Source organism: Vigna unguiculata, chromosome 5 (genome assembly GCF_004118075.2).
Source record: "Vigna unguiculata cultivar IT97K-499-35 chromosome 5, ASM411807v1, whole genome shotgun sequence".
In the NCBI taxonomy this organism is placed as follows: domain Eukaryota; kingdom Viridiplantae; phylum Streptophyta; class Magnoliopsida; order Fabales; family Fabaceae; genus Vigna; species Vigna unguiculata.
The window spans coordinates 6645601-6673416 of record NC_040283.1 but is presented as its reverse complement, the minus strand read 5'-3'; the positions used below and the strand labels follow the sequence as shown (position 1 = coordinate 6673416).

Below are 27816 nucleotides of genomic sequence, written 5' to 3'. Positions count from 1 at the left end.
ATATCCACATGAAACAATTTGCAATATGTTTAGTGTGAACAACACAACTTTTTTATATCACAAAAACAAATAAGAAGGACCCACACACTACTAACCTTATATTCATAGTCACAAGAACACCAACATTCTCTTTCTTATGTTAAAATCTGATTCACATCTTCAACTGTCTGTGTTAGAAAGAACTCTACTCTTCATTCTCCTCCTCTGCAAAAACTCATCTTCTTAGATCACCTCACTGCAACACAATCTGTAAGTCTTCTTCTGTTCATATACACTCAACACACTTTGAGTTCTGACTTCTCATATCTCTCTTCCTTCCTTTTTCATTATTTAACTTCAACTTTTCCAAATTACAAGGGTTTCGGAACTATTCACCATCTTCTTTCTCCAGGAACCCTGTAAAAGATTTAGATGCATTAAGTGACAACTGTCAAATTCATACAAGGTAACATCAATCTCATATATGTTAAAAGTGTGCTTAGTTTTCGACTAAATCGTATAAAAAATTCACGTTTAAAAAATAACTAATTGTAATTTTTCCGTAAACGAATTGATGTACTAAAATTAATTTACTGTAAGTCAGTCATGTGTCTAAGCTTCGGTGACGGATATGCAGTACAATTTTTTCTTTCATATATATATATATATATATATATATATATATATATATATATATATATATATATATATATATATATATATATATATATATATATTCTATTTTTCTATTTTTGGTTCATTATTATGCTTTATTTAGTATAAATTGTGAGAATAAATTTGTGGACGAGTAGGAACACGAAAGGCATTGAATTTGTTTAAAATTGTTATGGTTGAGTGCTCTTTTGTGATGCATCCTTTATTACTAAATATAAATACGTCGTTGAAATCAAAAATAAATTATTTAAATTTTATATTTCATATATAGAAAGACACATTATGATAAAAAAATAAATAAACAAACAACTATTAATAAATAAAAAAATAAGACAGTCGCCAACCCAATAACGGCATAACATAAGCCATCATTATTTTAGTTATTATTTGATATTGATATTTTAACATTACATTTTTTTTTATTATTTCACATTATCTTTTATTATTATTCATTTCCTTTTTTTAAAATATAAAAACTAATTTTTATTAAGATTATTTTATTTTTTATAAGAATCATTGTTAAATGGCATGAACCCTTTTTCGTTTATTATTTTATTTGCGCTATGAGAAATTCGCCCAACAATCCGACAATTTGTCAACACTTATTGATTGTTTTTATTTTTTATTTTTATAAAGATTAAAAGTTTTTAAATTTATCTTTCGGAATATTACATTTTTGGCTATATGATTTAATATGACATCAAGCACCAGAAAAAAACCCAATTAAGGTTATGACAAGGCAACAAGCATTTTTAGTCTTTTTATTACTATCAATATTTGTATTTGTTATAATAAAATAAATGAGAAATACTATATTAAATTTTCAATCTTAGATACAACAAAATTTTTACTTCAATATATTCATATTATACAAGTTATATGGTTTAACAAATCATAATTCATAAAAGTTATTACTCTTAGGAGGTAATATTTTGATATCATAAAGAAATTAAAGTAGTATTATTTGGCATCATAATAATAAAAGCAAGTGGTGGAAATGGAAAGGGATAAATATGACCTACTATTTTGTTGCTGTCGTTTCTTTTTCAATATATATTTGTCCAAACACGTCTGAATCAGCCATGGGCCTAATGGTGAGTGACGATAGGATACAAGTACAATAATTGTGTGTGACAGCTGTTGTCACTTTAACTATTTTGTGGCTAGATATAATAAAACTTTAGATTTTAAAGTATTATTAGTAATTAAGACGCGTTTTTGCATTTTTTTTTTTATAAAAAAAAATGCTAGATGTTGAAGATACGATAAAGGAAGAAAGAAAAAGAGAAAAAATTGGCTTTAGAATCGCTGGTAGGGTTAAACATATCATTTTGAAGTGTCTTTGTTTTTTTTATTGTCAAAGTTTCGTCATTATGTTTACAAAGACAGTGTACTGTACTTGATAGGAAAATCCGGCTTTAGGATCGCTTGTGGGGGTGGTGGGGTAAGCATGTTGAATTGTTTGTAGAATTATAAATCTCAGTGCTACTTTGCCAAAAGTAAAATATAAAATTAGTTTTTAAATAATATTATAAAAAAGTGTAAAATTTAAAATTTAATTTTATGTTACGTAAAATATATATATATATATATATATATATATATATATATATATATATATATAAAACTTTTCTGTCTTGCTTTTATCTTGTACATATCATGCTAATGTTTTGTTGTGATGGACCCTTTTTTATCTCCCCAGATCTAAAAAAAAGAGATTTTTGAGTTTTTTTGACCATTTATATTCTTTTATAAGTATTACTCTACAGTGTATTCCGTAGATTCCTGTCTTTTATCTTCTACTACTGTTTTTCCGCTTTGTCTACTTACTATTGCTTTCCTACTTTCTATACTGCTTTCTTGTTTTTCTGTTTAAATTTTTTTTTTAATGGATAACATACAACCATTTCTAGGCACTGACTACAAATCAGTCCTAACTACGGTTGAAAAAATTACAAACTCTCCTCCTGTAGGTTATAAAAAACCTACTTCAGAAGTAGACCCTATACACACAGTTATTATAGGGCAAAATAACACTATAATAGCTCTTCTAGAAGAAGTTTCTAGAAAATTGAATCATCTGATTGATTCTACTAAAGGGACGAACTTATCCAAAGACATAGATGGTCTTATAAAGCAAGTATCAAAACTATCTTTAGGAACACACACACATACAAAAACAATTTCTAAAAATTCACATAAATTTATCAAAGTTACAACTAAAAAAGATTCAAAAGCTGCAAGTACCAACGCAGCACCTTCTTCAAACAATGATAATAGTTTATAATGATAACACAACCCAATACTTCTACACAAACACAAATTGATAATATTAATATGAATAGTACAACAGAACTTAGCAGCACACAAAGATTCCCTGGAACCCCCAGAAGATTAAGAGAACATCAAACTAGAAGTCAAAATCTTATACAACATCCAGGAATCTTAGATAGATTCTTAAATAGACAAAGAACTACTAACATTAGAAGATTAGAAGACTTAGTAGACATACAACAAAATACAGATATAGGATCTAACTCAAGGATAGATTCTCTAAATCCTAGACAGTTATACAACATAGGATGGTTAAGTTCTGAACGAACAAGCCTCCATCGATATAGGAGAATATAAGATTTTTATCTCCCTGACAACACCTATGAGATAATCCCTCTAATATCTCCACAAACAGGTAGATAATTACAAAATCAACAAGAAAGATATGTCCACATGGGATTAATTACCATTGGAGTCAGATCCTTAGCCAGACATATGATTGGAGCTAGAGCTTTGATAGTTCTACATGATTCAAGATTCCAGAATAATGATTCACAAAGTGTAATAGGGATTTTAGAGGTAGATTTAAATCAACCCTTTTCCCTTATTTATCTTGCTCCAAATTTCACATTAACTTTACAAGATTTTATAAATCATATAAACTTAGAAGTACAAACGATAGGTTTTGGACCCAATTGGATGGGTGAAAATCTACATTTAGACATAACCTTCATAGGAAGAATAAGTAACCATATTTCTTCTGTGTATAGAATAAATACTAGACCATTAGAGGAGGCCATTAGCTCTTATGGTACACAATTCTTACCAGCCCAAGCCTTCACAAAAAAAAATGAAGAACATTTATGGCAAACACATTTACCCAAAGAAGAAAATAATCCAATTACAGTCCCTTCATCTGCTATTTTACATAATAGGTCTAGAGGACTCAATCTAAGTTTTGTAGACTACACAAATATACCACGACTTGACCTAGAACAAGATAGGTCAGCCGAAAACAGGCATAGCACTTCAGCCATTCCTGATAACGAACACATTTCCATGATGAATATCATACAATACGAAGAAAATGAAAATGATGAAATGACTGATGAAGAATGGAATCATCATCAGGCAATTATAGCCATGTATAGACAAGGATCTTTGGATTCCTCTACAAACACAAATATTGAAAATATTTACGATGAAACAGACGATATCATAAATAATTTTCTTGATAGCCTGCGTTTAGATAAAGAAGATAGCTCTTCAGTAATATCAGAACCTTTATCTACAATAGGTTTCGTCAATACAAGTGTAGGATCAGTAAACCCCAACAGTTATCAGTTAGAACATGTTGGTACTCAAAGTTATTCTACTGGATTCATACCCAGGGAATCCCCAACAAATGTTACTTTTACAGATAATCAATATACAACACATGGAAAGAGGCTCCCAATAGAACCAAATTTCCCATTGCCTAATCTTTTATTAAACATAGGAGGAATTGACCCTCAATTATTACCAACATACATTGAACAGTGGACTGCAACTATAATCCGTGATTATGGTATCCATTACGAAAAAGAAGTTTAGTCTTCACAAGACATGATTGCCAAAGGTGAAACCTACTTAGGTGATATAGCCAGAGTATGTTGGGAATCTTCTAAAAAAATTACCCAATAGAATTAAGTACATTAGTGATCGAACCAGGTCCTAACATTTACAATTTTCGCTCTCTAATACAAAGATTACTCACTTCTCAATCTGCAAACGATGGGAATACACTCAGACAACAAATTTATTTAGGACATCTTGAAAGGTTGTCTATAACATATTTTGGAAAAATTAAAGAATTTTTACAAGATTATCTCATGTATGCCTCCATAGCCGGATGTTTTCATGATATAAGTGTTGGAGAAAAAATGTTTCTCAAACTTCCAGGAAAATTAGGTCAGAAAATTAGAGAATCCTGGAAAAATGATGAGGTAACTCCCATGTTAAGTAACCTCTCAATAAGAATACAACATATTATGAAAGTAATGGAAGACACTTGCACACATATTGCAATACAAAAACAACTAAAAAATTCTGATTCTGGAATTTGTAAACAAATATACACTCCACAACAATACAATCATAATAAAACTAACAAAAAATATATGCCCAGAAGAAAACCTAGACATAGCCAACTTTATAGTCATAGGTCTCAATCGACTGTACAAAGACCTACTAATTCTAGAAAGACTTATACTATAAGATCCTCAAATTCTAGGAAACCCACTCTAAACCCTAATAGACACGTCAGAAAATTTAGAGAAAATAAAAATTACAAACAAACACTAAAATGTTATGCTTGTAGCCAAACTGGACATTTCTCAAGATATTATCCAAACATAGCAAATCTTTATACAAAAGAAGCAGAGCTCATCAAATCTTGCCACATGAATCTTCTTCCAATTGACGAAGATGTATCTACTGATTCTGAAATATTATCAATAGTTAGTATAACAGAATACATTGATGAAATTAATTTAGACAAACAACCCAAAAATTATGACTTAATAAATGATTTTACAAATAATGAATTTATCCAAATTTACCCCAAAAAATATGATTTCAAATTAAATGACAAATATAATGAATTGGGCGAAATATTAGATGATTCTGGATATTATCTAATGAATATAACTGAAACAAATATTTGTCCTCATACATTACAATACTTTTCAGGACCAGCATCTATTCCCTGCCAGTATTGTGATAGATATTTTCATAAATCTCAAAGGGCTCATTGTCCTTTATGCTACAAAAATTTTTGTATTAAATATATTACAACACATCTGAAAATACAAGACACACCCATTTTTTTAGAACAAAAAGAAAATATAAGAGATAAAAACATAATTCACACTAGGACTTCAATTTTAGAAACCAGAATAAACAACCTTGAAGAAAAAATTCTTCGTCTAGAACAAATAATTCAAGATTCTGGAACAGATATCATCTCAAAAAACATACAAAACAACATGATGGGAACCATAGAATGTATCCCATTAGTTTGCAATGAAAAGCAACTAATATATGTTAAAGTGTTAGTAAAATTAAATTTTCCTAAACAAAACAAAAATCCTGCTAAAGAAGAAATCATGCAGGCCCTCTTAGACACAGGATGTTCTGAGACAATCGTCTGTAAAACAAAAAAACCTTCATATATGATTACTAAAAGTAAACATATACAAAAAATAAGAACTCTGTTTGGAGTAGTAATGATAAACGACAAAGAGATAAACAATATTTCTCTTCAATTTAGTACAAATTGTGACCTATTTGGCCAAAAAATACATCTTAAAACCATGCGTGTAGAAAATTTAGTCCCTTCAAACAAAGCATGATTATTGGTCTAGATTTTATTTTAGGCCATAATAGAACTATCACTATAAACAAAGATTATGTCATTATTAGTGATAAAACACAAATGTCACCCATCATTAGTGGAGACAGCTATATAAAACAATCCTCTGATGAATGTTCATGTACAAGCCCCAAATCCTCAGAAAAATGTGATTGTATGAAAGAGAATTTAGAATTCATAGATTACTATCCAGATGACACTATGGACTCTTTTTCATCCATAAAAATATCCAAAACAATCACTTTTGATAATATCCAACAGATTTTGGATAGGTTAAATAAAACTAGTATAATAGGAGAAGATCCTATAAAATTTTTGGATCGTGATCCTATTACTTGTAAATTAAACATAATCAACCCTGATTTAATTATAAAAACTAAAGATATACAATTCAATAATTGGGAACAGGAGGAATCTCGAATGCATATTGACCATCTTCTGAAACTAAAAGTAATAGCTCCAAGTGAAAGTCCTCACAGGAGTCTTGCTTTCATAGTAAATAAATCTTCCGAACAAAAAAGAGGTAAATCTAGAATGGTTTACAACTATAAACGTTTAAACGATAATACAGTTGAAGATGGATATACAATTCCGACTAAAGAAATTCTTATAAATCGTATTCAAAATGCAAAATGGTTTTCAAAATTTGATCTCAAAAGCAGATTCCATCAAGTAAAAATGGAACCAGAATCTATAAAATGGACAGCCTTCTCCTATTCTGAAGGATTATACGAATGACATGTAATGCCTTTTGGTCTTAAAAATGCTCCTGCAATTTTTCAAAGAAAAATGGATAACATCTTCAATGACTGCAAAACTTTTACATGTGTCTACATAGACGATATACTAGTTTTTTTCTAAAACAAAAGAAGATAACTACCTTCATTTAAAACAGGTATTATATAAACTTGAAAAATATAGTTTAATTGTATCAAAAGCAAAAATGGAGATTTGTAAAAATTTCATAGAATTCCTTGGAACAGAAATAGGTAATGGAACCATAAAACTTCAACCTCACATTTCTAAAAAAATCCAAGACTTTCTTGATAAAATGGACGACATAAAAACCCTAAGATCTTTTTTAGGACTCTTAAATTATGCTAGAAGTTTTATCCCAGATTTGGGAAAATACACTGCCCCTTTATTCAATAAAACTTCTCTGAAAGGGGAAAGAAAGTTTAATTCTGAAGATATAAAATTGGTTCAGGATATAAAACAAAAGGTAAATAAATTACCTACTTTACAACTACCATTAGATTCAGATTACTTAGTAGTCGAATGTGATGGATGTGAATTAGGATGGAGAGCTATCCTAAAAAGGAAGAAAAATAAATATCTGTCAAAAGATAATGAACAAATATGCACATATGCCTATGGAAAATATACTGTTAAACCACAGGTTTACCAAACCAGCACTGACTACGAAGTCAATGCAATTATACACGCCTTAGAAGCATTTAAATTATTTTTGATAAATAAACAAGAAATAACCATTAGAACTGATTGTGAAGCAATTGTTTCTTATGGAAAAAAACCAAATAAATAATGACAAAAAACCTCACAGAAGGTGGTTACTTTTCCGAGATTACATAAATTCTGGAAAAGTTATAAATTTTGAACATATCAAAGGATCTGACAATATGTTTGCTGATATCCTTTCCAGGTACATCATACAAAAGTGAGACTCAAAAAGTCTTCTATATAGTCATAATACATGAATATTTTACACATTGAAGACCCTGAACTTCCTCCTGGATTCTGGGTCAGAGTACAAATACAACCACTAGGGATTAGTCTTGTCTTTAGTCCTAATCCTGCCATTAAAATCACTAAACAAATAAAAAGGTTTAAAAGAAGGATACTCTGCCTAAGGCTACAAAAAACAGAATTATGCCAACAAAATCCTTTCCAATATTATTCTACACTTACCTCCTACAAAGCTAACATCAGAGTTTTGGAGTATCATCTACAAAGGCTCAGACATTTTATTGCTTAACCCGTTTGCTTCTATATTGCAGGTACAAATATTCCAAAATGGAATTTATACAAAACACAAAGAAAGGATCTTTAGGTCCTAAACCAGTAAAGTCCCCCTTTGTGGTGGAACAATACACAAAGTATGACAAACAAGAATTGTCAATACTCACAAACACCTACCATTTTCCTAGTAGAGATAATACAAATGTCAAATTAAATGTTTTAATTGACAACATTTGGAATATTCCAAAATACACAGTTCAAAATGAACACCAAGTCACTAAGGTGAAACAAAGCATCATTAGCGCACTATACAATTTCTGCTATGCAGATAACAAAGGAGTTCTGTTAACTTCACCAGCCTCTCCCTCTGGAAATGGATTTACACATTATGCCCTAATTACAGGGCCAAATAAAGGAGTTTATACTTCCTTCAAAGACCTCTCTGAGGCAAATCAAGACCAATTTTTGTCTACTTACAAAGGCTTTAATTCTTTAGAAGAAGCCCATATGGCCTTAAAGTTGGGAACCATTGATGAAGAAAAAAAAAACAGGGTTGACATTTGAACCAAGAACCCAAACACATACCTATGCTGCCTCCTGTAGCTTCTCACCACAAATGAACCCAAACATTTTCCTTGCAAAGTTCGAGGTCATACAAGAATTCTTGTTTGAAGTTCATGCGGAAACACAAAATTACAATGGATTATTTGTAAAACCCCAGACTTATTTTGACACAAAAACACCATGTTAAGAGTCTTCGGACTATTGCAAAACAATAACCACAAAGTGCACATGCCAAATAAAATTCATTTTTAGAAAGGCTCAAATTGATTTAAAAACCTTTAAAAATCAATTATATAGAGACATAGTCATATGTCTTTCACTATTATTAGAGGCAAGATGTCTCCAAACACTTCTTATTCCACGTACCGAAAAATTCAACTCTCTAACCCAGGAGATAAACTCGGTAGTAAATGAAATACAAGCAGAATATATGACCAATATATGCTTACAAATCACCTCCTCCCCAAAAAGCACCACAACCCTTGATAGTGTGGCAACACATGTCATAAAACTATTCACAGAGTCAAATCCAGAGGCCCATGTCCATCTAGAACACGGTCCCTTGAAAAGGTTGTCACTCAACAAAGAAAAGCTATACCAGTACCAACTTTCGAAAGCTTACATTGAAGGGTCAAATTGGAATTTCTCCAGAAAGGATAATACATAATATATCCTTTTGAAAGAAACCATACACACCAAAATATACTGGAAAAAGTTTATGGAAAACAAATTTCATCCTTTCCCTATAGAAGCCAGATGACTTAGACTCTACGTAACCGGTCACTTGAAAACTGGTTCAACAAGTTACAAGTTTCAAAATTTTTCTATAAAAGAGTCTTTATAGAAAAGGATGAAATTTGTTTCCCATAAACTTTTTCCAGTATATTTTTGTGTTTATGGTTTCTTTCAAAAGGATATATTCTGTATTATCCTTTCTCGAGAAATTCCAATTTGACCCTTCAATGTAAGCTTTCCAGAGTTGGTACTGGTATAGCTTTTCTTTGTTGAGTGACAACCCGTTCAAGGGACCGTGTTCTAGATGGACATGGGCCTCTAGATTTGACTCTGTGAATAGTTTTATGACATGTGTTGCCACACTATCAGGGGTTGTGGCTCTTTTTGGTGAGGAGGTGATTTGTAAGCAGATATTGACCATATATTCTGCTTGTATTTCATTTACTACCGAGTTTATCTCTTGGGTTAGAGAGTTGAATTTTTCGGTAGGTGGGATAAGAAGTGTTTGGAGACATCCTGCCTTTAATAATAGTGAAGGACATATGACTATGTCTCTATATAATTGATTTTTAAAGGTTTTTAAATCAATTTGAGCCTTTCTAAAAATGAATTTTATTTGGCATGTGCACTTTGTGGTTATTGTTTTGCAATAGTCCGAAGACTCCTGACATGGTGTTTTTGTGTCAAAATAAGTCTGGGGTTTTACAAATAATCCATTGTAATTTTGTGTTTCCGCATGAACTTCAAACAAGAATTCTTGTATGACCTCGAACTTTGCAAGGAAAATGTTTGGGTTCATTTGTGGTGAGAAGCTACAGGAGGCAGCATAGGTATGTGTTTGGGTTCTTAGTTCAAATGTCAACCCTGTTTTTATTTTTTCTTCATCAATGGTTCCCAACTTTAAGGCCATCTGGGCTTCTTCTAAAGAATTAAAGCCTTTGTAAGTAGACAAAAATTGGTCTTGATTTGCCTCAGAGAGGTCTTTGAAGGAAGTATAAACTCCTTTATTTGGCCCTGTAATTAGGGCATAATGTGTAAATCCTTTTCCAGAGGGAGAGGCTGGTGAAGTTAACAGAACTCCTTTGTTATCTGCATAGCAGAAATTGTATAGTGCGCTAATGATACTTTGTTTCACCTTAGTGACTTGGTGTTCATTTTGAACTGTGTATTTTGGAATATTCCAAATGTTGTCAATTAAAACATTTAATTTGACATTTGTATTATCTCTACTAGGAAAATGGTAGGTGTTTGTGAGTATTGACAATTCTTGTTTGCCATACTTTGTGTATTGTTCCACCACAAAGGGGGACTTTACTGGTTTAGGACCTAAAGATCCTTTCTTTGTGTTTTGTATAAATTCCATTTTGGAATATTTGTACCTGCAATATAGAAGCAAACGGGTTAAGCAATAAAATGTCTGAGCCTTTGTAGATGATACTCCAAAACTCTGATGTTAGCTTTGTAGGAGGTAAGTGTAGAATAATATTGGAAAGGATTTTGTTGGCATAATTTTGTTTTTTGTAGCCTTAGGCAGAATATCCTTCTTTTAAACCTTTTTATTTGTTTAGTGATTTTAATGGCAGGATTAGGACTAAAGACAGGACTAATCCCTAGTGGTTGTATTTGTACTCTGACCCAGAATCCAGGAGGAAGTTCAGGGTCTTCAATGTGTAAAATATTCATGTATTATGACTATATAGAAGACTTTTTGAGTCTCACTTTTGTATGATGTACTTGGAAAGGATATCAACAAACATATTGTCAGATCCTTTGATATGTTCAAAATTTATAATTTTTCCAAAATTTATGTAATCTCGGAAAAGTAACCACCTTTTGTGAGGTTTTTTGTCATTATTTATTTGGTTTTTTTCCATAAGAAACAATTGCTTCACAATCGGTTCTAATGGTTATTTCTGGTTTATTTATCAAAAATAATTTAAATGCTTCTAAGGCGTGTATAATTGCATTGACTTCGTAGTCAGTGCTGGTCTGGTAAACCTGTGGTTTAACAGTATATTTTCCAGAGGCATATCTGCATATTTGTTCATTATCTTTTGATAGATATTTATTTTTCTTCCTTTTTAGGATAGCTCCCCATCCTAATTCACATCCATCACATTCGACTACTAAGTAATCTGAATTTAATGGTAGTTGTAAAGTAGGTAATTTATTTACCTTTTGTTTTATATCCTGAACCAATTTTATATCTTCAGAATTAAACTTTCTTTCCCCTTTCAGAGAAGTTTTATTGTATAAAGGGGCAGTGTATTTTCCCAAATCTGGGATAAAACTTCTACATAATTTAAGAGTCCTAAAAAAGATCTTAGGGTTTTTATGTCTTCCATTTTATCAGGAAAGTCTTGGATTTTTTTAGAAATGTGAGGTTGAAGTTTTATGGTTCCATTACCTATTTATGTTCCAAGGAATTCTATGAAATTTTTACAAATCTCCACTTTTGCTTTTGATACAATTAAACCATATTTTTCAAGTTTATATAATACATGTTTTAAATGAAGGTAATGATCTTCTTTTGTTTTAGAAAAAACTAGTATATCGTCTATATAGACACATGTAAAAGTTTTGCAGTCATTGAAGATGTTATCCATTTTTCTTTGAAAAATTGCAGGAGCATTTTTAAGAATAAAAGGCATTACATGTCATTCGTATAATCCTTCAGAACAGGAGAAGACTGTCCATTTTATAGATTCTGGTTCCATTTTTACTTGATGGAATCTGCTTTTGAGATCAAATTTTGAAAACCATTTCGCATTTTTAATACAATTTATAAAAATTTCTTTAGACGGAATTGTATATCCATCTTCAACTGTATTATCGTTTAAACGTTTATAGTTGTAAACCATTCTAGATTTACCTCTTTTTTGTTTGGAAGATTTATTTACTATGAAATAAGGAATGTTAGTGGTCACTTTTAGTTCTTGAATATGTAATGTGTCAAGAAAGAAAAACAATATTTATGAGCACCAACCCTTTTACACAACTCGAAATAATACAAAGTATAAAATCTACTTCCACATATACTGTTCCTACAGACGAAATTACTTTTGCATATGTTTTCAGGCACTGATTTAAGGGATGGGTTGAAAAAAGTATCTCTGATCTGGAGAGGGAATGTGAAGGTAAATACTTGTTCTTTTACCAAATTGGTCTACACTCTTATGTATAATTTCATGGTGCAGAACTTGCAATTTTTTTTACTTTTTACTGTGTACATGAAGCTTTTCCTCTGCATATGGTGCTTATATTTCTTACTTTATTGTTTGTCCAGTTTATTTCTATTTGATTCATCTTCTTAACTTTTTTATTTGAAATAATAATATTAATAATTTATAGATTAGTTTTTATCATAATTATAAAATTGTAATATTATATTTTAATCTATTAGAACATTTTTTTATCTAATCCAATAATTTACAAATTTTCACAAAATTTACTTTTAAATATCTTAATCTTTATCTCAAAATCTCTTAAAACAAACACCACAAATTTTACCTTTAGATCCTCTAACATCCATTTATTCATTCTCTCTCAAATTCATCTTCGAACCTAAAATAGTTTCACAGGACAAAAGTTGTAGTAAATATTAGTTGTATGTATCTTCTATCTAGACTTTGAGCATACCCTAAAACTATCACTGCATTTGACATTTATGCTATGAACAAACAGTGATAGGCATGCATGCATTCATGACCATAATTAGTAGAGCCGTCAAAGTGGGTCAGAATTCGTGGGCCAACCCAGTCCACCACGAGTTCAAACCGGGTTGGATTAAAATTTTTTTACAAATTTTAATATGGGTCAATTTTTGACCCAGTCCACCAAGAATCCAGCTCACCGAATTGAACCAGTAGTAAGCCAGGTTGGCCCACAACCCACATAGTGACACATTATGTTGAACTTTGCAATGTTGGACTATTTTTTTAACCAAACACATTGATCGGTTGGCAAATGGAAACCTAGCTTCAACTAATAAAAGTATGATTATTGAAAAAAAGTATAATTAATTTGCTGAAAAAAGTATTGCATTTAATAAAAGATGGAGTAATTCACAAGAATGCTTTGATATTAGATAATAATTTGTATTTTTATTTATTTATTTTGATTTGTATTGGAGTTTAGCATCATTTTGGAATATATTGATATTGTATTCAAATTTATTTAAATTTTAATCCGAAATATAATTTCTGACTTAAGAAAAAAAATTATGTTTTTTAAATTAATGGGCTAGTGAACCAATCCGTTTAACCCATCAACCCGTGGTGGACCGAGCCGGATTCAAATTTTTTCGACTCGCTAATAAGTGAATCGGATTTGGTTGACCCACTAAGTGACCAACCCATGGTGGACCCGGGTTGGGCCGGACCAGACGACCCATTTTGACAGCTCTAATAATTAGCAGACTATACATCGACAAAAAAAATCAAACAAGATGGCGTGAATGTATAGTATTAATCTTCACACATCTCCCATTGCAGCTAACACATCACAAAGTGTCCCTACACCAAAGTCACCAACCTATCGTATATCTTTTTGCCTTAGCCTCAACTTTACATACGATCGTACGTGCATTAAATAAAGAGATGTTTCTCCTTCTATGTTCAACTACTACCTCATATTCTTTACGCTTGCTCATTATGCAGTCTAAGTTTTGCATAATTTTGTCATTCCATTCTTTATAATGAGTTCCCTCCTACCAATCAAATCCTGCACTTTAACACCTACATAGTCTCAGAACTTCATATGCTTCAGCCAAAGGAATGCAGAGAAGTGCAGTAACTAGAAGAAGTTCACGAATTAGAAATAAGAATCTCTAATTGAGAAAATCTGCGAAATGATGAATAGATGAGTGTGGTTATCTCTCTAATTTTATCTTCAAGGATATGTCCGTGTCCTGGTCATTTCTGAAATTTGTCACTGTTTTATCAGAATTTCACCCAACACTCTAAAATGAGAGATGAAGAACAAAGGCAAAGCAGATAATGGACTGAGCTAATCAAGCAAGCTCCACCAACAAAGGACAAAAATCAACCATTCCATCTAACTAGTATCTCTCCTGTTTCAACTGAAATTGGTTCTCAAGTTTGTATTTTTATTGGGTTTGCACCCATCACGCCCATATATATATATATATACTCATGTTGGCACTACTCAAAATAACCACAGACTCTCTCATCCTATTATTTTCCTCCCTAGATACATACAGGGCATCCTCATGTCGGAACAATTCAAAATAGTCACAAACCCCTTCATTACATTATTTTCCACCATAACCGTCCAATTTTACCTCTGAAGATATATTTCAAAACAACCCAACACCTTTTTATATGCATTAAGAGTTAATACGAATTTTTTTATTATCAAATAGTGTGAGTATTCGGGTAGTTGCTATCAATGATAAAAATATATTGATTCCGTGCTTGATACAATTTCATGGCGTAAAACATCACTCCACTTACTACAATTAATGTCAAATGTCAGTTATACAATTTTTTAACACATTTACAACTTTCAAGTCTTTATAGTGTGGTATTATTTCTATATTTTCTAGTTTCTAAGATTTTCTTACATGAACTTCCTGGATGTTTGCATCAACTTTTATCAATTCTATTTACTTAATGTTTATATATTGGTTCCCTTATAAGTCAAAAACTTTTAAATTTTGCATTTGTATCAGAAAAAAGAAGTAGCCCTAGTAGAAACCATTAAAGCAAAGGAGAAGGTATCAATTGTCAAGGGAGCATGGAAGCAGTTGTCTCTACGACAACTGAAAGTGCACTGCAAATTGCAGGACGTGTAGTGAAACGACAGTTGAGCTACTTTTTTAATTACAATGACAAATTTGAAGAGGTTAAATGTTACATTGAGTTGATGGATAATACTAGGAAAAGGATACAACATCAAGTTAATAATGCAGAAATGAATGCAGAAGAAATTGAACATGAAGTTCAACATTGCTTAAAACAGTTGGATGAGAAGATTGAAAAGTATGAGCAGTTTGTCCACGATGAATATCATTCGAAGACAAGATGTTCCATTGGTTTCTTTCCGAGTAACTTGTCGTTAAGGTACCGATTGGGCAGAAATGCTACAAAAATGGTAGAGGAAATGAAAGTGGAAGAACTTTGGAATAAAAGGTTTGATGAAGTTTCCTATCGGGTACTCCCATCCATTAATGTTTCTTTGACAAACACTAGCTATGAAAGCTTTGCATCAAGAACAAAAACTATCCATATGTTTATGCAAGCATTGGAAGATACTACGGTTAATATGATTGGCCTTTATGGTGTTGGTGGTGTAGGTAAGACCACTTTAGTCAAAGAAGTTGCTAAGAAAGCTCAAGAAAAGAAGTTGTTCACTGTGGTGGTTATGGCAAATATAACCAGAAATCCTAACATCATAAAAATTCAAGGACAAATTGGTGAGATGTTAGGAATGAGATTGGAAGAGGAAAGTGAGATTGTAAGAGCAGATCGCATTCGGAAAAGGTTAAAGAAAGAAAAGGAGAACATCCTTATAATCCTAGATGATCTATGGGATAGGTTGGACTTGAATAGATTGGGGATTCCAATCAGTGATGAAGATGATGGAAGCCAACAGGATGCCAATGATATATCTGATTCTGGTTACCATAAGATGGAAAAAGAAGAGTTACCTTCCGATTTCAATAACATGACAGAAGAGAATTTATCTAGCAATCACAAAAGATGCAAAATTCTTCTAACATCTAGAAGAAAACAAGTATTGTGTAATCAAATGGATGTGAAGGAGAGATCAACTTTCTCTATTGGAGTCCTTAATGAAAATGAAGCAAAGATTTTGCTTAAGAAAGTGGCTGGAATAGAAATCCAAAATTTAGTGTATGATGAGAAAGCCATTGAAATTGCAAGAATGTGTGATGGGTTGCCTATTGCATTGGTTTCCATAGGAAGGACATTAAAGAATAAAAGCTCCTTTGTATGGGAGGATGTCTATCAACAAATGAAAAGGCAAAGTTATATAGAAGGGAAAGAACCTATTGAATTCTCTATAAAGTTGAGCTATGATCATCTAGAAAATGAACAACTTAAGTGTATTTTCTTACAATGTGCAAGAATGGGAAACGATGCTTTGGTTATGGACTTGGTGAAGTTTTGTATTGGTTTAGGTTTATTACAAGGAGTCCACACAATTAGAGAAGCGAGAAACAAAGTGAGTATGCTGATAGAAGAGCTAAAAGAATCAAGTTTGGTGTTGGAAAGTTACTCTAGCAATCGCTTTAACATGCACGACATTGTGCGTGATGTTGCTCTTTCAATATCATCGAAAGAAAAGCATGTATTTTTCATGAAGAATAGCATACTCGATGAGTGGCCTCACAAAAATCAACTTGAGAGGTACACTGCTATTTTTGTACACTCTTGTTATATCATTGATGATCTTTCAGGGAGTATATACTGTCCTAGACTTGAAATCTTACATATTGACAATAAAGATCACTTTTTGAAAATACCAGATGAATTTTTTAAAGACATGATTGAACTCAGAGTCTTGATATTGATTGGTTTGAATTTACCATGTTTACCTTCTTCAATGATATGCTTAACAAAACTAAGAATGCTCAGTCTGGAGAAGTGCACTCTAGGGCAGAACTTATCAATCATTGGAGAGTTAAAGAAACTGCGAATTCTTACTCTTTCAGGATCCAACATTGAATGTGTTCCCTTTGAATTTGGACAGCTAGATAAATTGCAACTTCTAGACTTAAGTAATTGCTCAAAATTGAGACTAATACCTTCCAATGTCATATCAAGGATGAACATTTTGGAAGAATTTTATATAGGAGACAGCTTGATTCAATGGGAGACAGAAGAGAATATCCAAAGTCAAAATTGTAGTCTATGCGAGTTGAGTCACTTAAATCAGTTACGAAACCTAGACATACACATTCAGAATGTTGTCTATGTTCCACAAAACTTGTTTTTTGATGAGCTGGATAGCTACAAGATTGTCATCGGTGAATTCAACATGCTCACGGAGGGAGAATTCAAAATCCCTGACAAGTATGAAGTGGTGAAACTTTTGGTATTGAACCTAAAAGAAGGTATTGACATTCATTCTGAAATATGGATTAAAATATTGTTAAAAAATGTTGAATATTTGTGGCTGGGAGAACTCATTAATGTTCATGACGTTTTCTATGAGTTAAATGTTGAAGGATTTCTGAAATTGAAACATCTATCCATTGTAAACAACTTTGGCATTCAATATATCATTAACTCAATGGAACAGTTCCATCCTTTATTGGCTTTTCCCAAATTGGAGTCGTTGTATCTTTACAAACTTCATAATCTGGAGAAAATATGCAACAATCAACTTCTTGAGGCCTCTTTCTGCAGACTAAAAATCATCAAGATCAAATCATGTGGAAAGTTGGAAAATATTTTCCCATATTGCATGGTTGGACACCTCGCCATGCTTGAAACAATTGAAGTGTGTGATTGTGATTCTTTGGAGGATATAATTTCAGTTGGAAGACAAACCCATACTGACAACGGTGACAATATCGAGTTCCCTGAGTTACGAACTTTAACATTAAAATCCTTACATGCATTTACTTGTTTGTATACCTATGATAAGTTGCCTTGTGCACAATCATTTGAAGACAAAGGGCAAAACATGAACAAAGATATCATCGTTGAAGTTGACCAAGATGGCACCAATTCTTGTCATTCACTCTTCAATGAAAAGGTAATGTAAAACATTATCCAAAAATATGTAATATATCTATCTTCTTCAATCCTTTATAATCTCTAGTTTAAATTGAATAAGTTTTGTCATTTCTCTAGGACAAATCAATTTGTGAACATCAAAATATGCTGCTAAGACATTACTTGTTCTTACAGGTGTCGATTCCAAAATTAGAGTGGTTGGAGTTATCCTCTATCAACATCCAAAAGATATGGAGTGACCAAACTGAACATTGTTTTAAAAATTTGCTTACATTAAATGTGACAGATTGTGGTAGTTTGAAATATTTACTGTCATTCTCTATGGCTAAACATTTGGAGAATCTCCAAAGTCTTTTCGTCAGTGAATGTGAAATGATGGAGGATATATTTTTTCCAGAAGATGTTGAGGTGTGTGGATTCATTTAGTATTGACTTTGATTCTTACTATTATTTGTCGTTTAATTACATTAATTCCTGAGATATTCTAATTGCTTATCTAGCTACCAATTTCTATTGTAGGGAAATATTGATTATGTTTTTCCTAAGTTGAAGAAAATGGAGATCATGTGCATGGAGAAACTCAATACCATTTGGCAACCTAATATTGGCCTTCATTCCTTTCGTAGCTTAGACTATTTGACAATAAAAGAGTGCCACAAGCTTAAAACAATTTTCCCCGATTTTATGAGGCAAAGATTTCAGAGTCTTCAAAGCTTGACAATTACTAACTGCAAGTTAGTGGAAAACATATTTGACTTTACAAATATTTCACAAACTTGTGATAAAAATGAAACAAACTTGCACAATATTATTCTACAAGGGCTACCAAATTTAGTGAGCTTATGGAAGGATGGCACTGGTGAAATATTAAAACATAATAATCTGCAAAGCATAAAAATTGTTGGGAGTCCAAATTTAAAATATGTTTTCCCACTTTCTGTTACCAATGACCTAGAAAATTTGGAATCGCTTGAGGTATGGAACTGTAGGACAATGAAAGAGATTGTTGCCTGGGACAAAGGTTCAAATGAAAATGCTATCACCTTTAAGTTTCCTCATCTAAAAACTGTATCATTACGTTCATTATTTGAACTTGTGAGTTTCTATGAGGGAACTCATACTTTGGAGTGGCCATCATTGAAGAAATTGTCAATACTAAGATGTGGTAAGCTAGAAGGGATCACTACAAAAATCTCAAACTCACAAGCGAAACCAATTGTTTTGGCTACAGAAAAGGTAGCTAATTCAAAACCTCACACTACAAGATCTAAGAATACTATGCCCTTTATTTATTCTAAAAAGATATTTATAAAAATATTGTTTCAATATACTTAGATATTGATACTATTTTTATTTATATACTTTTTAGGTGATATACAACTTGGAATTTATGGCGATGAGCTTCAGAGAAGTAAAGTGGTTGCAAAAGTACATTATTAATGTTCACAGAATGCACAACCTGCAATCAGTTGTGTTGCATGGGTTGAAGAATGCTGAAGTAATCTTTTGGTTTCTACATAGGCTTCCAAATTTGAAAAGGTTAATATTGAGATTTTGTCACATGAGAAGGATTTGGGCTCCTATAACTCATAATTCACGTGAAAAAATAGGAGTTGTTATGCAGCTTAAAGAGTTGGAATTAAGAGACATGTGGTTTCTAGAGGAGATTGGTTTTGAGCATGACATGCTTCTTCAAAGGGTACAACACTTAATCATCGAACGATGTACAAAACTGAAAACTTTGGTATCATCCTTGGTATCTTTTCGTCGCTTGACATATTTGGAAGTGGTGAATTGTATGATGAGAAATTTAATGACATACTCAACTGCTAAAACCTTGGATCAACTCACAACTATGAAGGTAAGTTCTTGTCCAATGATTGTGGCAATTGTTGCAGAAAATGAAGAGGAAAATGTACAAGAGATTGATTTTAAACAGTTACGATCATTAGAATTGGTTTCTCTACCAAATCTCAGAAGTTTTTTGACTGCTGATAAGTGTGTCTTAAACTTTTCACTATTGGAAAATTTAGTAGTGAGTGAATGTCCTCAAATGACTAAGTTCTCTGATGTCCTAAGTGCTCCACAATTACAAAAAGTACATGTTGTGGTCGGAGAAAAAGACAAATGGTACTGGGAAGGTGATTTGAATGCAACTCTGCAAAAACATTTTCCATATCAGGTACGAATCATAATATTTATTCATTATTGTTAATTTTGATCAAATGTATTCCTCCACTTATAACTATTTTTCATTTCATTTCAAACTTCGTTAACAAAATATTCTACAATTGGATAGCTATGTGATAGTGACAAACATTCATAAATGGTATGGTGTAGCATTTATGCGTAAAATTATATTAAGCATGCACATTTATACAGGTTTAGTAAGATATATTTCTTCTATAGTTGATTGGTTGATGTTTTCTTATTCGTAGTAATCAAGTTTTATGTCCAAAATTGTAGACTTATTTTATGATATCCAAGTGAGAAAGTAATATTCACTTTTGTACATATCATCTTTTGTATTATACTTAATTTAATAAATTAACGATATAATATAGGAATTCAAACATTTTCGTGTCATTCCATTAATTTTTTATTGTCGTGTATGTTATGATTATTAATATTTTTAATATTTACTTTGAAATTTTAATTAAAATGTGTCAACCATATAAGACTTTTTTTACATGACTCTTTCCTATTTCCATACACATCTAATAACGAGTTTCTTTCCTATTTCAGGTGCTTTTTGAGCATTCAAAGGATATGAAGCTAGTGGATTATCCTGAAATGAAGGAAGTTCGTTACGGCAAACCTATTTTTTCTGACAACTTCTTTGGTAGTTTGAAGAAATTGGAATTTGATGCAGTAAGTAAGAGAGACATTGTACTTCCGTCCCATGTACTACCTTCCTTGAAGAACTTAGAAGAATTGAATGTGGAGAGTTGCAAACTAGCACGGGTAATATTTGACCTAGATGAGAGTGAGACTCAGACTAAGGGAATAGTTTTTCGTTTGAAAAAACTTACTTTAAAAGACTTGTCAAATTTGAAATGTGTGTGGAACAAACACTCCCAAGGAATAGTCAATTTTTCCAATTTGAAAGAAGTGTTTGTTTATGGTTGTGGAACCTTGGTAACATTATTCCCTTTAACTCTTGCCAAAAATCTTGGGAAACTTAAGACACTTACAATGCACCAGTGTTTCAAGTTGATAGCAATTGTTGAAAAGGAAGAGGAAACTATACATGGAACAACTGAAACATTTGAATTCCCTTGTTTGTCAAAATTGTTTCTTTGGAATATGCCACAACTTGTTTGCTTTTATCCTAGACAACACCATCTCAAATGTCCTATGTTAGAAAGGTTACATGTGGCCTATTGTCGTAAGTTGAAGCTATTCAACTCAGTATTCCATCATAGTTCATTACAACATCATATGTTCTCAATTGAAGAGGTGACGAAAACATTAGCAATTAATGTTTTTATTTCTTTTTTTTTAAGTATTTTTCTCCTAATTGAATTTTTTTTTCTTGCTAGGTTGTTCCCAAATTGAAGGAACTGATGATGAGTGAGGAAAATATTATCTTGTTGAACGATGGACATTCACCACAAGACCTCCTTCACAAACTAAATTACCTTGATATATCGTTTGAAGATCATGATAATGAGAATGATACTTTACCTTTTGATTTCCTTCACAAGGTACCCAATTTAGAATGTTTTGTTGTGAGACGATGTTTTGGTTTGAAGGAGTTATTTCCCTCTCAAAAACTCAATGGTCATGATGGGATTCTAACTGAATTGAAAACATTAAGCCTACACAATCTTTTTGAGTTGGAGTCTATAGGGTTGGAACACCCTTGGGTAAAGCCATACATTGAAAAGCTAAAAGTATTAGGAATTGTTAAGTGTCATCGGTTAGACAGATTAGTGTCTTGTGCTACATCTTTCATTAATCTGAAACAATTGGTTGTGAAGGGTTGTAGAAAAATGAAGTGTCTGTTCACATTTTCTACGGCCAAAAGTCTCTTGAATCTTGAGGTTCTAATTATCGAGAATTGTGAGTCAATACAAGAAATAATAGAAAAAGAAGATGAAGATGTTAATGGTGAGATCGTATTTGGACGATTGATAAATTTAAGCATGTGTTCCTTACCAAGACTGGTAAGTTTTTATTCAGGAAATGCCACTCTACATTTCTCATCTTTACAATATGTGATCTTGTTTAAATGTCCCAATATGACAACTTTCTCTGAAGTAAGCATAAATGCACCAATGCTACATGGAATCAAACCTTCAATGAATGATTCTGATCTAATCTTCTTCTATGATCTCAACACAACAATTCAGAGTTTGTTCTACGAGAAGGTGAGAAATTCACTATCACTTGTTCTTTATTTAAATATAACCAAGATATGATTATATATTTTGCCCTTAAATTGTTTATATATTTTTGACAAACTGTATTTTATTCCTTTATTTGTAACTTTGTTTTATTCTTTTGAGTTAAAGTACATTCAAAATTCGTTTTTCTTTGATCCTCTCTTCACCGTCCGTTGTACCATTTTTTGTTTTACTTTACTAAATTTTATTAATCTTTCTTTTTCTTCATATTTATGCATTCTTTTTTATCCTAAACTTAAACACTTGTTTTATCCTTTTTTTTTCTATTATTCTTGTGCTTTTTAGTTTTATTCTACTTTTTTACACAAAATGGATTCTCTCTCTCACTCTGTGTGTATGTATGTATATTTTATATATATATATATATATATATATATATATATATATATATATATATATATATATATATTAATTGGTTCTCTATCGCTCCATAATTTCTTTTCCTTTTTTCTTCAACTTTATTTTTTTTCCTTTTCATTATTACATTCTAACTTTTACGTTTTGGGTTGCATGGGTGAAATGAGTTTAGTTTTCATTATTTCTTCTTTTCATTTCATTATCATGATTCGTCGTCATGGACAATTAGGCCAAGACCTTTAGCAACGATTTTTCCTTACTTTTCTCTTTCTACATTTTTTTAACGCATTCTAAATTTTAATAATAATAATATAAATAGTAGTAATAATAAATAAATAAAAGTAAGCTTCCTGCCAATTACAAAACGTAGTTTAAATAGCTTCTTCAAAATTACTCCTTTAAATGTTATAGCTGAGCTAATTTCTATTTTACAATATAAAATTGGTATATAAACAATATATATCAAAATTAAACACACTATTTAATAAAAAATGCAACAAAAATGAATTCCTATACGAGTTTATTGCACACATATAAATTAACGAGGCACATACATAGCTTTCTACAATAAAAGGAAAATCTAAGTGGTATATATATGTTGTATGCAAGCGTTCTTAATTACGAAGCATTAGACTTGTCAATTATTCTAACACTTTTTATTTTGTGTAAATTTTAAGGATTTTTTCGAATATTCAAAGCATACAATTCTACGGGATTATTTTGAGATGAGGGGATTTGGATCTGTAAAACAAGCTTTTCCGGGGAAATCTTTTGGCAATATAAAGAAATTGGAATTTGATGGAACAAGTAAAGGAGATACTGTGATTCCATCTGATGTACTTTCTCATTTGAAGAGTTTGGAAGAATTGAATGTGCATAACGCTGATGAGGTGAAGGTAATATTTGGTATGAATGACAGCCACACCAAGACCAAAGGAACAGTCTTTCATTTGAAAAAACTTATTTTGAAAGACTTGTCAAATTTGAAATGTATATTGAACAAAAATCCACAAGAAAGTGTCAGTTTTCCTAATTTGCATGAGTTGTTTGTTGATGGTTGTGGAAGCTTGGTAACACTGTTTGCCACAAAACTTGGGATGATCGAGACACATGAACTGCAGAGGTATGACAAGTTGGTAGAAATTGTTGGAAAGGAAGATGCAGTTGAAAACAGAACACCTGAAATATTAATGTTTGAATTCCCCTGTCTGTTCTTGCTAACTCTCTATAACCTAACAAATCTGAGCTGCTTTTATCCTGAAAAACACCATCTGGAATGCCCCAAATTAGAAATCATACATGTGGCCTACTGTCCCAAGTTGAAGCTATTCACATCAAAAATTCATGACAGTCACAAAGAAGCAATGACAGAGGCTCCAATAAGTTGCCTTCAACAACCTCTGTTCCTTGTTGAAAAGGTGACAGCATTAAGTAGATTCCTCCTTTTCGTTGTATATTTTTCACTCTTCGTGCTTGCTTTTCTTTTCATTGTATATTTTCCAACTTTTCCCTTCTAACTTCCACCATGTGTTTTCTTTTGAATTGGTTTGAATTGAATCTAGGTTGTTCCTAAACTTAAGGGATTGACACTGAATGAGAAAAACATGATGTTGTTTAGCGATGCACATGTGCAACAAGACTATCTCAGCAAATTAAATCTTCTCCGATTGTGCTTTGAGGATGATAAAAATGAGAAAGGTACTTTGCCCTTTGATTTCCTACACAAGGTACCTAATTTAGAACATTTTCAAGTGCAGAGATGCTTTGGTATCAAGGAGATATTTTCATCTCAGAAATTGCAAGTTCATGATGGAATTCCTGCGACATTGAATGAATTAACCCTATTTGAACTAAATGAGCTAGAATCAATAGGGTTCCAGCACCCATGGGTAAAGCCATTCTGTGAAAACCTTCAAACATTAAAGGTTATCAGCTGTCCTCGGTTGGAAAATTTAGGGTATCGTGCAATGTCTTTCATATGTCTTAAAAAGTTGTTTGTGAAGGACTGTGGTCGAATGGAGTATTTATTCACATTTTCAACTGCAAAAAGTTTGGGGCAACTTGAAACCCTAACTATAAAGAATTGTGAATCGATAAAAGAAATAGCAAAAAAGGAAGATGAAGATGATTGTGATGAGATCATATTTGAAAGACTCAGAACGTTAAGTTTGAATTGCTTACCTCGAGTTCAAAGCTTCTTGTCAGGGAATGCCACTCTGCAATTTCCATGTTTGGAAAACGCAAATGTAATTGATTGCCCCAATATGAAAACTTTCTCTGAAGGAGTCCTAAATGCGCCAAAGTTTTTGGGGATTAAAACGTCATTGGAGGATTCAGATTTATTCTTCAATGATGATCTAAACACGTCATTTCAGAGGCTGTTTCAAAAACAGGTAAGGTTATTTTCGTATGTATTTAAGTTAGTGTTAGACTTTACGATACCAATATTATTAGTTTTAAATATTTATTTAAATTACTATTAGTTTAAGTCATTCGTATAATTAGTTAGGATAAATTTAGTGCTTAGTATATTAACTATTGATATATTTTGTTTTCACAACAATAAAAAAAATGGTCTCTGTACAAAATATTTAATTCTGTTAATACAAAAATGTGAATAGTTTTGTATTACATCTATATATCTATATATCCAAAACATGTTGGCATACTACACATGCATAAGCATTCATTTTATGATTATCTGAAATAAGTGAAATTTTTGTCTCGAATAAGAATATTACAAGCACCATGTGAATATATTGTAACATGTTGAGGTCATGTACAGGTGGAAAAGTCTGCATGTGATATAGAGCATTTAAAATTTAGTGATCATTCACGGCTAGAAGAGATGTGGGTTGGTGTGGTTCCAATCCCAACAAACAATTGTTTCAACAATTTGAAATCTTTAGCTGTGGTTGAATGTGAATCTCTCTCCAATGTCATTCCTTTTTATTTACTACGCTTTCTTTCTAACCTCAAAGAGATTGAGGTAAGCAACTGTCAATCTGTGAAGGCAATTTTTGATGTGAAAGTAGAAGCAGCAAAAATGATGTCGATTACAGTTCCTTTGAAGAAACTCATTCTAAATCAGTTGCCAAATTTGGAGCATATCTGGAATCTGAATCCTGATGAAATTCTGAGCCTTCAAGAGTTGCAAGAAGTGTCAATTTCCAATTGTCAAACCCTTAAAAGTTTGTTTCCAACATCAGTGGCCAATCATCTTGTTAAGCTTGATGTGAGAGCTTGTGCAACATTGGTGCAAATTTTTGAAGAAGCTGATGCAGCCATCAATGGAGAAACTAAACAGTTCAATTTCCATTGTCTCACCTCATTAACATTATGGGAATTGCCAGAGCTCAAGCACTTGTACCCTGGAAAACACACTCTGGAATGGCCGATGCTAACACATATAGATATATATCATTGTGATCAGTTGAAATTGTTTAAAACTGAGCATCATAGTCATGAAGTTGCTCATACAGATGATCAACTCGGTATTTCAATACATCAGCAAGTAGTTTTTTCGGTTGAAAAGGTACCAAACATTGCCTCCCCATTTTCATGTTGCTTGCATGTCTTCATATTACTGCGAAATTTATCATAGTGATAGACAAACACCTCATCTTTTACTCAACACCCATCTAACACTTAGAAATATTAAGAGGGTTTTATGTAAATTTTTCCTTTATTCTATATATGTTTCGAACAATTGCAAGGTTTTTCCAAAGTTGGTGCAATTATCACTCAAAAAGGAAGACGCCATGGCAATTTCGCAAAGACAGCTCCAGGCAAGGACAATTTCTCAAATTTTACTGGTTTCATAACTCTCCCTGAATGGCACATTTTGGTATTAATGTACCTTTTTCTGTTCCGAAATTTCATAGGTTATGCCAAGCATGGAGCATCAAGCAATCACTTACAACGAGACTATGATTGGACAAGGACAATTTGGAGCAAATGCTGCATACCTCCTGCAAAATTTAAAACTTGTCAAGTTAATGTGCTATCATGAGGATGATGATTCAAATATATTCTCCAGTGGATTACTTGAAGAGATACCCAACATTGAAAATCTTGAAGTGGTTTGCAGTTCCTTTAACGAATTATTCTACTCTCAAGTAATACCTACCACTGATCGTAGCAAAGTACTTTCAAAGTTGAAAAGATTACATTTGAAGAATCTCCCACAGCTTAGTGCCATCGGATTAGAGCACTCATGGGTAGAACCCTTACTAAAAACACTAGAAACATTGGAAGTGTTTTCATGTCCTACCATGAAAATTTTGGTACCATCCACCTTGTCTTTTTCAAATCTTACCTCTTTGAGTATTGGTGAATGCCATGGAATGTTATTTTTGTTCACATCCTCAACGGCCAAAAGACTACGTCAACTGAAGCACATTTCTATACAGGATTGTGAAGCAATACAGGAAATAGTGTCGAAAGAGGGAGATGATGAATCAAAAGATGAATATATAACATTTGACCAGCTCAGTGTTTTGTCTCTTGAATCTTTACCAAACATAGTAGGAATTTACTCAGGGACTTTCAAGTTAAAGTTCCCATGCTTGGATCAAGTGACTTTAAAGGAATGCCCTCAAATGAAATACTCTTATGTACCTGATTTGCGTGAGTTCAAACCTCAGGGGCAAATTTAATTAGAGTTCAATCAAGCCTCAAATGAAAGACTCTTATATTTTGAATT

At 32.0% G+C, this 27816-nt stretch overlaps 1 protein-coding gene across 3 annotated transcripts; it reads left to right on the top strand.

Annotated features, from left to right (window-relative positions):
* Nucleotides 1-123: 123 nt before the first annotated feature.
* Nucleotides 124-27816, top strand: LOC114183050. Of its 3 annotated transcripts, none has more exons than XM_028069887.1 (14): nucleotides 124-249; nucleotides 358-445; nucleotides 12698-12756; nucleotides 15312-18364; nucleotides 18520-18753; nucleotides 18865-19581; nucleotides 19715-20527; nucleotides 21091-21804; nucleotides 21888-22718; nucleotides 23789-24529; nucleotides 24674-25504; nucleotides 25897-26646; nucleotides 26828-26899; nucleotides 26996-27816. In XM_028069887.1, the coding sequence occupies exons 4-14, from the start codon at nucleotides 15377-15379 to the stop codon at nucleotides 27767-27769; spliced, it is 9465 nt and encodes a 3154-aa protein (XP_027925688.1). In that variant the 5' UTR covers nucleotides 124-249; nucleotides 358-445; nucleotides 12698-12756; nucleotides 15312-15376; the 3' UTR covers nucleotides 27770-27816. The 3 variants fall into 3 exon arrangements, with proteins under 3 accessions (XP_027925688.1, XP_027925690.1, XP_027925689.1); XM_028069888.1 differs by having other exon boundaries at nucleotides 127-249; nucleotides 392-445; XM_028069889.1 differs by lacking the exon at nucleotides 12698-12756.